The 13850-nt window shown below is 34.7% G+C and overlaps 2 protein-coding genes across 3 annotated transcripts; both read left to right on the top strand.

The window, feature by feature from the left end:
- On the top strand, positions 6005–8685 carry LOC105160545 (subtilisin-like protease SBT1.3). The gene has a single exon (XM_011077974.2). It carries the CDS (start codon positions 6200–6202, stop codon positions 8543–8545), a length of 2346 nt encoding a protein of 781 aa, XP_011076276.1. The 5' UTR covers positions 6005–6199; the 3' UTR covers positions 8546–8685.
- Positions 10142–13569, top strand: LOC105160544 (glycosyltransferase family 64 protein C4-like). Of its 2 annotated transcripts, none has more exons than XM_011077972.2 (5): positions 10142–10564; positions 11255–11651; positions 12377–12537; positions 12638–12708; positions 13150–13569. In XM_011077972.2, exons 1-5 carry the CDS (start codon positions 10296–10298, stop codon positions 13308–13310), a joined length of 1059 nt encoding a protein of 352 aa, XP_011076274.1. In that variant the 5' UTR covers positions 10142–10295; the 3' UTR covers positions 13311–13569. The 2 variants fall into 2 exon arrangements, with proteins under 2 accessions (XP_011076274.1, XP_011076273.1); XM_011077971.2 differs by having other exon boundaries at positions 10152–10564; positions 12374–12537.

The raw sequence follows: 13850 nt of genomic DNA, 5'->3' as shown, positions 1-13850 counted from the left end.
ATCATTAATTCCACATAACAACAATCCAGACTCATTCTCATTTGTTTATCATATAGTAAATATAATTATAATGAATATTACAATGTAAGAAATATAATATATATCATTACTGTATATATTTATGTATAAAGTTGTCACTAAAATAATTAGCAATATAATTATAATGACGATATAATAATAATAAATAATTATTGTCGTTGTTAAGAATCAAGAATTGATTATTCAAATAATAGTAAAAACCAATGATTCTTGTGGTATTTATGATTCGACTTTGAAGCGCGTTCCTCTATGTTTTATTATTAATTTGTGTAAAATTCACCTCTTAGATGAACATTAATGGTAATCTTGAATCAATGTAAAGGAAAAAAACGTGGTGATATTTATAAGTACGATAATATACATAAGAATATTAAATGAGGTGTAAAATTTAAAATTTATATACTGTATTTCGCTAAAGTTAGCATTTTATGTTCAAATTATACGGAAGAAGGTCAGATGTAAATGAAGAATTTTTGAATGATGTGTAAATAAAATTTCAAATTTTTTTTAAAGAAAAATATAATTTCACATTTCGAGACGAAATTTAGGTATAAATAATCACAGGTTATATGAATACACGAAGGCCGTTGTAGTAAAAAGATGATAGCGCAAGCACGAAATTCAACTAACGTTGAAGGCGGTTTGGTGTCTTTAAGGAAGACACGATGCCCATAGCAACACACTAAATGCTGCTATTTATTGCGAGTCGCTTGAGCGTTGAACTACTTTGGACTCGGACATAAATAGTGAGCAATGGAAAAGTAGTTCAGAAGATACATATTTCTGCTCTTCATTTATTACATTTTTGCTATTTCTATTTAATTTCTACCCACAATTTTTCTTTGATAAAAAAATTAATTATTACCAATATCAGATCTTGATTCCATGCATATAGCAGATTTTGATTCATTGATGAAAATATAACTGAAGTTCAAACGTTGTATTTGTGAAATTCGAATGTAGTTGTGTAAGAAAAATACGTAGGACAAAATGTACCGAATTTTGTCATTCATATAGAATTTATAGATCCTATGTATTATGCGAAAGTGATCATGGGAATTATTAGTTAATTTGTAAGATGGTATTCTGGTATGTGATCACATAATACTTGTTCGTTGTCGTTTCTTTTAAAATATATGTTCTTGTATAAAATATATATCGAGATGGATAAATGCACCTAAGGTTAAAAAATCCCCTCAAAACATAATGCAAAAAACCTAGAATTCAGAGGAATATTCAAACTGTAAGAAAAGAAAGACAGCTAATGGAGGGAAGGCCACAACCACCTTTATCAAGTACAAATTGTCCTAACTCATAATAAAACACCATGTCTGAGTGATATAGCTTCATTGTTTACTATCATTGTTCTATGACAGGCTGGTTGCTGCCCATGTTGTACCTTTCACCCCCCTAGTCCTTTTACTTCTCACCAGTAGGGATCACAGGGTGAATAAATTATAATAAATTCTCCTTAAATTTATTATAATTATAATTATTTTTCATGACAATTCATTGTATGAGATTATTATTAGGCGACTGTTAATTTCAAAAATATATTTATAATTTTTCAACAATGAGGAAATAATTATAATTATATCAAATTTTAAGAGCCCATTATAATTATATCCAATTAATTCAATTTACCAATAACTCCATCAAAAATGAAATAATATGAAATCGACCTATTTGTTGTAATGCTTATTTTTCCTTTTGTTTTAATCTCCACTTACATATATATATATATATATTTAAAGAATAAAAAGCAGAAAAAAGGGAAGTATGCAAGTTTGGCAATTAGTACCATAACAATGGTATGTGAGTAAGCTATATTGAATAATGAAAAGAAAAAGATAAGTCATGTTGCAATGCATTTATTGTCACATAAAGATTAAATATTAATTGTCACAACTTTTCTAACTTTATTGGTCATGAGTGAAAGCAAAAGGAAAGTGCATTATATATATATATATATATATATAATGCTTTCTGCAAATAATGTGCAGAATCAGTACAATCATAGTTGCAGATAAGCTTCTCCTTTTTATTCTTTTTTGATAATTAGATAAGTTTTACATATTGGGAGAGTACAAAATAATGCAAGATGATATCATACATATATTGCATGTCCACTTATTAATTTCTCATCAATAAAACACATGTAAAATTTGTAACCAATAATGTGTTAGCTTAATATTTTAAGACTGAAGTTGGATAAATAAGTTTGAGGATATTGATTTAGGAAAATTATTTAAAATATGCAAGAAAAAAAAATTACAAAAGAGAAATGATTTTGAAACTTTTGAAAAATTCGGCAGAATTGATTTCTTAGTAAGGAAAAAAAAAAGATTAGATACACTTTATGGCACCCGTGTGTTGGAATAGATGATCAGAAAATCAATTAGATTGGCCTGGATGTAATATATTTTGACAATACTCGATATTATATAGTATTATTATTTAGTGAATAAAATGAGTGTTCACTATTGGCGCTTTTTTTTTTTTTTTTTTTTTTGTTGTGCTCATTATGTATGTTTATATTTACTTAAACATCACAACAAAGTCCACAGACCATTTGAACAACTATGTAGTTGGACTGCACATTGGATGGCGGTCATTAAATCAACTACCGCAGGGTTGGTTCTGAAACGTTCCAAGTTGAGGACCTCGAGAATGAGCATTGAGTGTCTTATGGAGGCTTGCACTAAGAGTCGTATTCATTTGATGAGTGCCGCATTTTATCAGCGACAGACGTGAGACGTCTATTCGATCTTAGTCGGTTGATTGGTTAGGTTTCGAATCGACTGAACTAACTTGTGGGGATCCTCACATGGAAGTTTTGGAGGCTAGGTAGGTATGACTTGAATCCCTGACTCCGATAGTACGGGAGTAGTCCTCAAACATGATCATTATAAGTCTTGTCTAGTGCATTTGGAATATGTAGCGAGGATGGTGAGTTTTAAGAAAAAAATCTCTCTCCTGTAAATACATGACAGAGGTATCTCCTATGCACTTGGAGATGGGTTTACGCCTCATGAACCTCTAATATATGAATTTTAAAAATAATATTATATAACTTTTAAATTTTACTCAAATTTTATTTTAAAAATAATATTTAAAGTTTATAACTTTTTTATAAATTATGTAATGAAAAAAAGTATAAGCTCAAAATACGCAAATATATTTTATAAAGTATACATATAATTTATGTTCAAAAGTACATGCAAATATGTGTAAATACATTATATGTATTATTATAGAAAAAGTATGTGATATAAATTATAAATTTTGATTCAATTCAATGTCCACATAATAAAAATACATTATATCATTACTCAAAAAATTAAAGAATATTATATATTGATTATATTATAGATTTGCATATTTTACAGTGCTATATATATGTTCGACGTAATATTTTAAAATTGTATTGATAACTTACTTTAAAAGAAAAAGTTCAATATATATAACAACACAAGTAAAAATTATATAAATATTTTACCAATTATGTAAAAAAATATAAAGCTTGTAAATTCTTAGAGTTTGTATAGATTCTATACTTTGTATAAAAATCATAAATTTTAGATAGTGTTTATTTAAAAAAAATTATAATAATTCAGATTATATTTAGGAGAATGATTGCAACAAACATATTTCAGAAGTGTAAATACTAATAGCATTTTCGTCATAGAAAAAAGTTGATCCATATCGTGACGGGTCATTTTGTTACGTTTTATAGGTTAGGAGTGTAAATGCACTTTATACACAGTTCAAGTGTGCAAAATGTATTTAACAAAAAAAAAAAAAAAAAAAAAAACCCAGAGGGGCCTGTTTGCCCCATAAATGTGATTTCTTAAATTATTTAGAATTTACATATAACTATACCCAATGTCAAAAGAGAATAAACTTCCCATGCAGATGTGTATACACCTATCCATGGATGCATGATGCTTACAAAAGGGGCTTGTCTGCCCCATAGTCCATGCCAACCCTCAGGTTCAGGTTGGTTTGTTTATTCCTCTAATTTTTCAAAAGTTTCAAAATCACTCTTCTATTGTAATCTTTTTTTTTTTTTTGGTACTTTTTTTAATAAATTTTTCCCATTGGCTTGAGTCCCCCGAATAAATGGGTATTTGTTTCACTTGATGTAAGTTTATTGTAATTTATTTTTTGATTTATTAAAATGTGAGTTTTTTCTTTTTTACCCAGGCACGCACCCACTCACACATGTTCCCAGTGATTTTGAACCCAACATCTCCATAATAAAATATTGAGCCCCAATCCATTGGAGTACTGTCCCCTAAGGGACGAGTTAATTATTGATCGAATCAACGCATTGCTCAATTTACCGACATTAGTGTACTTATGTAATCACGATTTTTGTTAAAATATAAAATTACACTTGTGCAACTATTCCTCTATCGATTTTTTTTTTAGGTTAGCCTAATCTTTCAAATTGAAGTATTTTTTTTTAAATGAATAAATATATAATTCAAAATGAGTTCAGTGAGAGATATTAATATATAAATTTTATCAATCAAGGTAAATATGATAAATTCACCATTTTTTATGGTATTCCGTTTGCTGAATACATGCAACCATTGTAACAACTGAGGGAACATCGTGATAATTTACTTGTCTTATGGAGGAATTTGTCTTTTCAAGAATTCTTGAATTTCATAGTACCAATCTAATTACCTTATAACACATAGCCAAAAATTATGCATGCCCATCCGTAAAAGAAAAAATCATGCATGGTGCCCAGCAACTCTTAGCACCACAAACTTTGATGATATTTGTGATAGCATCTCGTGAAATACAAAGGGACCACATTGGCAATCAACTTCAAACACACCTCAAGCATTTAAGGAAATTTGTATGTCGAGATTGAGAAATTTGCAGAGTTGTACTCTTGGAATTGTTTGTGTCTTGACGAGGAACAGAAATGGCAACCCGTTCCCTCCATCTTAATTCTATTTGTTTTTTTTTTTTTTAGATCCACGTCATGTATAATTTACTTATACAGATAAGGGTTAATGCGATATTCGTTCTGTATTTTTTGTATTTTGACGTTTTAATTCTTTATCCTTTTAGGATAATAAAGATGTTCTATAATTTTTTAAGTTTTTGCAGTTCTGATCTTTTAGTTGTTGAATTTGCAGATGTTGCCGAAGAAAGCATGTGCACCACCCCCCGCCCCAACAGGTCATGCGTTTTTTTTTTTTTTTTTGTCTTTTTAATTTGGGGCTTTTGTTTCTTATTGCTCAGATTCTGCGAGCAAATTTTCAATCGTGTATTTTTTGCTTTATGAAATTTTAATCCGTTAACTTTGTAGGGTACCGAAATAGGTTCTATAACTTTTTATTTTTTCCTTTTGTGATTTTGATCCATTAAATTGATCAATGTGAACATAAATCCTAAGTTAAAAAAAGAACGTGCAAGTTTTCCGACGATATTTGCAAATTTTGTCGACTGACGAACCAAAATGACGGAAAATTATAAAATTATTGCACCTATTTATTACCCCGAAAAGGTAAAGAATTAAAACATCAAAATGCAAAAGACAAAGAAAATTGCATTTAATACTATCTTGTTAACGTTATCCTCTTTCCCGTATTCACTTTTTATCAGTAACAATTAAAAACGGAAAGAAAAGCAAAATATATCAAATCCGCGCCTCTTTATTCCTTTTCTCCACTCTTTTTCAAATAAAATGAATTGAAAATTATGCATATAGATCAAACAGAAAGCCAGATTCAGACATGTTGTTAGGCAGGCAACAAAGGCACTTAGATGTAAAGTTCACAATCATGGTATGTTTGTGGTCTAATAGTTGTACCCTGCAAGGCTATCAACTTGACAAAGTGGCATACATCACCAGACAAGAAGCAATCATAAAGTAGGAAAAATGAGTTGGAATTTACTTAATTACTCATAAAGGGACCATAAAAATGATATACCTTTTACCCCAATTCCAATCAAAACCAGCAAGCATTCATGAAGCAACTACCAACTTTATTACACAGGTCCCTTTTCTCTGATATTTTCATGCCTAACACACAATTTCAAGCACTTCTCACTGCCCAAAATTTCACTTCACAACTGTAGCATTTCATCCCTCTTCTCTTTTGTTCCATTTTCCTCAACTTTCTTGCCAGCGAAAATGGCAGAAACACCACAGAGATGGTGGCTGCTGCTGCTTGTCTCAACCTATCTTGCTGCTACCATTGTTGCATCCACTCTCGAAAGCTCGCCCGCGACAAAAACATACATAGTTTACATGGATAAGTGGGCGAAGCCTCAAGAATTCAGTGACCATAGGCAGTGGTACTCGTCGATGATCAAGTCAGTAGCATCGTCAAGAACTGAAAAACGAGACGATGCAGATGAGAATGATGATAGGATAATTTACAATTACCAGACAGCATTTCATGGCGTTGCTGCCCAGCTGAGTGAAGAAGAAGTGGAGAAGCTGCTGGAACAAGACGGGGTAATGGCTGTTTTCCCGGAAACTGTATACCATCTGCATACTACCAGAAGTCCATTGTTCCTCGGCCTCGAACGTGAAGATAGCACGAGTGCTTTTACTGATAAACTTTCTGATTACGACGTGGTTGTCGGTGTCCTTGATACCGGTATCTGGCCGGAGAGCCCGAGCTTTAACGACACGGGCATGTCCAGAATTCCGCCTCACTGGAAAGGCACGTGTGAGACAGGCCGAGGGTTTTCCAGGCACAATTGCAACAGAAAGATAGTGGGCGCCAGAGTCTTTTACAGAGGGTATGAAGCGGCCTCGGGTAAGATCAATGAACAAGAAGAGTTCAAATCGCCACGAGATCAAGACGGGCATGGGACTCATACTGCAGCAACAGTCGCTGGTTCTCCTGTTCGTGGCGCAAATCTTTTGGGCTACGCTTATGGAACGGCACGGGGAATGGCGCCGGGGGCAAGAATTGCCGCTTACAAGGTCTGCTGGACCGGCGGGTGCTTTAGCTCAGACATTCTCTCTGCAATGGATCAAGCTGTGGCTGATGGAGTTAACGTTCTTTCAATCTCTTTAGGTGGTGGAGTCTCCTCGTATTACCGCGACAGCTTATCGATCGGTGCCTTTGGGGCCATGGAGAGGGGAGTTCTCATCTCCTGCTCGGCCGGAAATGGCGGCCCTGATCCCATCAGTCTCACGAATGTTTCCCCGTGGGTTACTACTGTCGGAGCCAGCACGATGGACAGAGATTTCCCGGCAACAATTAAGCTTGGAACGGGTAAATTTTTTACGGGGGCTTCACTTTACAAAGGCAAAAGGAACCTTGCGGTAAATAAGCAGTACCCACTAGTCTACCATGGAAGTAACTCAAGCAATCTCACACCAAGCTCAATGTGCTTAGAAGGAACTCTCGACAGGCATTCTGTGGCAGGAAAGATTGTGATATGTGACCGAGGAATCAGCCCCCGAGTCCAGAAGGGGCAGGTGGTGAAAGATGCTGGTGGAGTCGGCATGATTTTGTCTAACACGGCTGTTAACGGCGAGGAACTGGTTGCCGACTGCCATCTTCTCCCGGCAGTCGCGGTGGGTGAAACAATGGGAAAAATGATAAAGCATTACGCCGCATCAAACCACAACGCCACCGCAACTCTAGCGTTTCTCGGGACCAAGTTAAGAATCAGGCCGTCTCCCGTGGTGGCGGCTTTTTCCTCCCGAGGACCGAATATCCTGTCGCTGGAGATACTGAAACCTGATATGATAGCGCCTGGGGTGAACATTCTCGCCGCGTGGACCGGAGAATTGGGGCCGTCGAGTCTTCCATCAGATCACCGACGAACTAAGTTCAATATCTTGTCAGGGACTTCCATGTCGTGCCCACATGTAAGCGGCGTTGCAGCACTGATCAAGTCGAGGCATCCTGATTGGAGCCCAGCAGCAATTAAGTCCGCATTGATGACAACGGCCTATGTTCATGATAATACACACAGTCCTCTCACAGATGCATCAACGGCTGCACCTTCCACACCATATGACCACGGAGCAGGGCACATAAATCCACTAAAAGCCCTCGATCCCGGTTTGGTTTACGACATTGGTGCACAAGAGTACTTCGAATTTCTGTGTGCTCAAGGCCTGACAGCATCCGAGCTACAAGTTTTCTCTAAATTTTCCAACAGAACATGCCGTCACGCTCTTGCCAACTCAAGGGATCTGAATTACCCGGCAATCTCAGCCGTATTTCCTGAGAATACAAACACCACCGTTTTGACCCTTCATCGAACAGTCACCAATGTGGGTCCTCCTGTTTCGAGTTACCATGTTGTGATATCTACATTTAAAGGTGCATCTGTGAAGGTTGAGCCTTCAAAACTCGACTTTACGGGCAACCGTAAGAAGATGACATACAAGATTACCTTCACCACAAAGTCCCGGCAAAGCGCCCCGGAGTTTGGATCTATAATATGGAAAGATGGGGTGCATAGAGTAAGAAGCCCAGTTGTAATAACATGGCTACCACCATTGTAATCATGTTGCCAAATGTATGGACATGAACTTAGGTGGTGTGGCTCAATAAGGAGATTCTTGTCAAGATCCCCCATCCTTTACCCCTTCTTGAATTCAATCAAATGTGTTTTTTTGTTCTTGCACTTGCAATAACGTTGGCAGTGTGCAATCATCGAGTTCTATGAAAATCAGAATCAGAAAAAAACCAAGATCTTTTTCACACCACATGTTCGATACCAGAAAAATCACATACAATAACAATTTATTAAGTCATAGGAGAAAATGGATGTTGATGAGGTCAAAAGGTCATTGTATTGGGGATGGGATCCTCTATCCCAGTACATGTTACATACTTACATTTTCTATTGCTTCTATGATTAATGCCACATGTACAATCTTAAAGTTCAAGATGATGATAAGAGTATTGAGTAAGAGAGAGAAAGTACATGTGGGCAAGAAAGAGAATATAGAGAGTTTTATCCAACAAAACAACAAAAATAATCCATTGCAAGAAAGACAGACAACAGACAATCGTATTTTCTATTTTTTTTTTTCCTTTTTCCTTAATTTAAAAGAAACAAAAATAAAAAATCCATTTTGTTGTCAGTCATCTTCTTCGACGTAAAAAATGTTGATAATAATTTATTCAGTATATATAGAGATAATAATTTATTATTTAAATATGATATTTATTTAATTTTTTAAATAGAATTTTTGATAAATTTCACGTATTAAATATGTATAATTCATTTTAACAAATTTTTCTAGAACTCATATATATATATATATATATGAAATCCACCAAAAAAAAATTATTTAAGAAGTACATTTCACAAACTTCTTGTTCAAAACTCCAATTATTAACATTTATTAAATATTGTTAAATTTGACATTTTAAACTTATCTTTTAACTTCTAAAATTAAAAATTACTAGCTTGGAATTTTTTTTTATTGCATTCAAAATTATATAAGTTTTTTACAAAATTTAGTCATACTTTTGAATTTTTTTGTAACTTTTGAAAATGAAAAGAAGAATAGGCCATTCATTTTAAGCTACACTTATTTATTATTATATTTACAAGAGCTCAAAATTTTCATTATTCACATAAAATAATTACATTATATTTTGCATAATGCATAGGATATTGTTCTGCTGTATCGTAAGATATATTGTTTAGACTTTATTTATCTGATAAAATTAATTGGGGTATAATTGTTGTAATTTTATTTGTTATGAATTGATATTTAACAAAAAGGATTGTAACCGAGTTGAGCTGAGATTTCGAGTTTTCTGAGTTGGATGAATCAAATTAACCCACCTCTTAGGGAAAAAGGTATCAGTACAATTTCCATATGATAGATAGATACGTAGGGTTTTGATGGATTTTAAATTAAGATAAGATCCTACGAATAAAATTAATTTCAGATTCTATATCTTTTTTTTTCTATTTATATTAAATGTTATGTATTAGTATTTTTATATGTATATAATAAATATTTTTTAATACTTTAAAATATATAATCCAATGTATGAATTAAGATATATTTTCACTATCATACATCTCGAAAGTAGTACGGATGAAACAATGTGAAGCCAAACATGACCTTAAGGTTGTACGCGCCACGACCGAAAGGCCGGCTTGAATACAAGGAATGAACAACGACTAACAGAAGTGACAGAAGGAAAGAAAGTGGTGGCAGTTTGTGTCTGTAGTTCCCACATCACAAACAAGATCTGCATCAGGGCCGTCTATTGGATGGGCTCCTGAAGATGTCGACGCTTATAACCATCAGAGAGGCCTCTCTGAACGGAAACGGCGGTGACTACTCTCCCGCCAAGGAGAAAGCAGCGAATCGCGGCGTCTATGGCGCTCGCTCGCCTCTGCTCCACCGCCGCCTCCGGCTCTTGGTCGGCGGCGCCAAGTACAAACTAATCCTCTTGTTCTTCCTCGTGACAGCCGCATATTTGCTTAGTTCCAAGATCTCGCCTTTCATGGGATGGAACCCTCATTACCCTTCCTCCGTCTCTTCTCCTTCTAGGTTGGTGATGTTTACGCATTTTATCTGTGAAATATTGATTAGTTTGGAGTAATTTGTACTTGATCCGATCGGATATCATATTGTTGTTCTTCTGGGTGGTAGCTTACTTTGTCTCTCATAATGTGTGGAGTTTTTTCTTTTCAAGTTTAGTGATTTTCGACTTTAATCTTAATTTGCATCTTCGTGTAATATCTGTATGAATTTAGATTGATGTGGTGGTTATGAAACAAATCAAGTTTGCTTTGCATCTCAGTTGGGAAAACTTTGAATTCTAATGTGTGATCTTGGGATCATGTAATTACAAGCACACATGTAATTACAAGCAATAATGTTCTCAGAACTGGGGAAATAAGAGGTTCCATTTCTTTTGTTTCTCCTTCACTTCTTGTTGCCCCCATGTTGCAAATGAGTTGATATTCTAATACATCAGTTACTAATTTGCATTTGAGGATGGAGAAGCTCTTTATTCTGGATTTTGTGTGATTATATGATGATCGCGACAATCATAATCTAAGACAGCATTTTATCCATGTGGTATATTCGTTTTACTTGGTAGAAATCGTATCTGTAAATCTTGCTATAGCACAGGGTGCACTGTAATTCAAATGATTTTTGACTAACAGAATTCTAAATCCAAGAGTCCTGTTATGATGATCAATTTTCATATTCTCTTTGTTCTGTTATTTCCAGGGGTGGGTACACGGTTCTTATCAACACTTGGAAGAGAAATACTCTACTTAAGCAGTCTGTTGCTCACTATGCATCCTGCCAAGGTACTGATGCGATACATGTAGTTTGGAGTGAAGTTGATCCACCTTCATATAAGCTAAGAGATTATCTTAAAAAGATGGTGCAGAAGAAGTCACAGACAGCTCATAAACCCAACTTAAGGTTTGATCTGAACGAGGAAGATAACCTGAATAATAGATTCAAGCCAATTCAGGATCTTAGGACTGATGCTATATTCTCAGTGGATGATGATGTAATTGTTCCATGTCGAACGCTGGATTTCGCATTCACTGTATGGCAAACTGCTCCGCTTACGATGGTGGGATTTGTTCCTCGTATGCATTGGCTGGATGAGGAGGTTAGTTGCTTGCGTAATTTTGGAATCTCTAAGTTTCTAATGTTATCTTTGATGTCCGCAGTAGCATCTGCTTTTTAGCCTTTCTCACTTCTTTTTCCCTTTTCTAAGAGTCTGTTGATATATGAATTGATTTTCACTTGTCCCAAGATATGCATCATTATATTGAATGCTGGATGGTTGGACCTTCAGAATAGCTACTAAATACAGTAATGATACCTGCAGCTAATGTTGAAAATTTGCTTGAATTACTTGTTCCTGATCAGTTCTTGTTATACGATCTGTGTTACTGAGTGATGTTGTTGACCTTGGAGAAGAGAAGCCAATTGTAGATGAATAAATCATTCTATATCAGTTAATGCTGTCCTCGAGGATGTGTATTACCAACTCATAGGCATATCTGCCTTACATGTTCATGAGAAACTAGCAAATCTTGAAGCATCATCGAACTCTTTTAGCTTGATCAAAATGCTTTTGCTGCTGATCACAGTACTATTTATTAACGGTTCCGACTGATGACTTCGAATGAGATGTGCCAAGCATGTTTCTAAGATCAACTTTGCCTGTCTATTTAAATCAAGTTCTATGAAATGTGCTTGACTTCTATAACAGTCCTGCTTCGTGATTCTTTTACAATAATAGTTCTTAGTGTCTTGCGTGCTTTACTTTGAATAGATTGGACTCGCCTCTAAACCTATACATGTCAAAATTCTCCTTTCTTGTAGAAGAATGACGTAGTCCACTACAGATATGGAGGATGGTGGTCTGTTTGGTGGATGGGCACTTATAGTATGGTTCTCTCTAAAGCTGCATTCTTTCATAAGAAGTACTTGGAATTGTATACCAAAAAGATGCCGTCATCAATTCATGATTATGTAAGCAGGGAAAGGTATAGATAGTTTTTGTTCCTACTCATCCATACTGTACTCTTAAGAGTTTTCATTCATTTTATCACCTGTCTATTAACTTTGTATGTGTTCATCTGTCAGAAATTGTGAAGACATAGCAATGTCTCTTCTAGTTGCCAATGCCACTGGGGCTCCTCCGATATGGGTTAAAGGTACTAATTCTAGTCACTAATCCTACTCATGTTATACATGTGTATCCATCTTTCATATTCCAAAATGATATCTTTTTCCTGATCAAATTGTGCCTATAGTCAATTAGAATTTTTTTGTTATTTGCTGCAGACAGCGAAAGATACAGTTTACTTCTCATAATGTTCATCTGTTTGTTAATCCTTTGTTCATCCTGAATTGCCAAAAAACCATAGGCCTGTTTGAAATTTTTTATGAATGATTCTTGTCTTCTATGTATTCCATCACTCACTCCATAACTATTATTTTCCTCTACAATGCTTGTAACATTATGAACTACTGTGATGGTAGAAGCTGATTTATTGCATTTATCAAACTGCCAGTATATATGCTTAATCTCAAATCACTCTTGATGTTTTAAAAATATATGTTGGCTGTCTAAATTGCTGTTCCTGAACTTTCAGGCAAGATATATGAAATCGGTTCGTCAGGTATAAGCAGTCTCAAGGATCACAGTGACAAGAGAAATAAATGCCTAAATGACTTTGTTTCTTTATATGGAGCAATGCCTTTGGCATCAACGAATGCAAAAGCTGTGGATGCAAGATATGAATGGTTCTGGTAAATTTTGGTCGTTTTCAGTTGGCACCACATCATTTTCCAGTTCTATTATCGTGTCATGTATCAGTTTGCTAATTTATATGATCCGGCACACTCCCACTTTCCCTCTTTCTACCACAGCTTTTGTAAAGTTTTCACGATGTAGCTACACCTTTTGTGCGACTTTGATCACTGGATGTCGAGCAGAATATGCGATTCTTTTAATTATGATCCATATGCCTAGAGACCTTGATATTAATCAGAAGTATGCATTCAAAGTTTTATATTGGCATCTTAATTACTGTGAATTTTCGTTAGACCTTTCTTGTATGGTACATAAGGCCACCTTTTCCAGTATTCTGGTTTAGGTACGTCTCCGAATTCATGTAGATTTTTATACTCGATTTGGGATGTATCGAATAGTTAGATGATGCAGATATACATCACTTTTTAAAATAAAAAATACGTTGAAATCATTCATACATTCTGTATGCTACACACTGATAACATATTGGATTATAGTTGATTAGGTCTCACTCAAAGAGTGTATTACATTTGCTCTGCG

Source organism: Sesamum indicum, linkage group LG4 (genome assembly GCF_000512975.1).
Source record: "Sesamum indicum cultivar Zhongzhi No. 13 linkage group LG4, S_indicum_v1.0, whole genome shotgun sequence".
Lineage (NCBI taxonomy): Eukaryota > Viridiplantae > Streptophyta > Magnoliopsida > Lamiales > Pedaliaceae > Sesamum > Sesamum indicum.
The sequence above is the reverse complement of the archived record's forward strand: the minus strand, read 5'-3'. Positions and strand labels throughout refer to the sequence as shown.

Coding starts and splice junctions, on each gene's coding strand:
- LOC105160545 (XM_011077974.2), top strand. CDS start 6,200: ATGGCAGAAACACCACAGAGATGGTGGCTGCTGCTGCTTGTCTCAACC.
- LOC105160544 (XM_011077971.2), top strand. CDS start 10,296: ATGTCGACGCTTATAACCATCAGAGAGGCCTCTCTGAACGGAAACGGC. Junction 12,538..12,637: donor GATTATGTAAGCAGGGAAAG/GTATAGATAGTT, acceptor TTCATCTGTCAG/AAATTGTGAAGACATAGCAA. Junction 12,709..13,149: donor TCCTCCGATATGGGTTAAAG/GTACTAATTCTA, acceptor CTGAACTTTCAG/GCAAGATATATGAAATCGGT.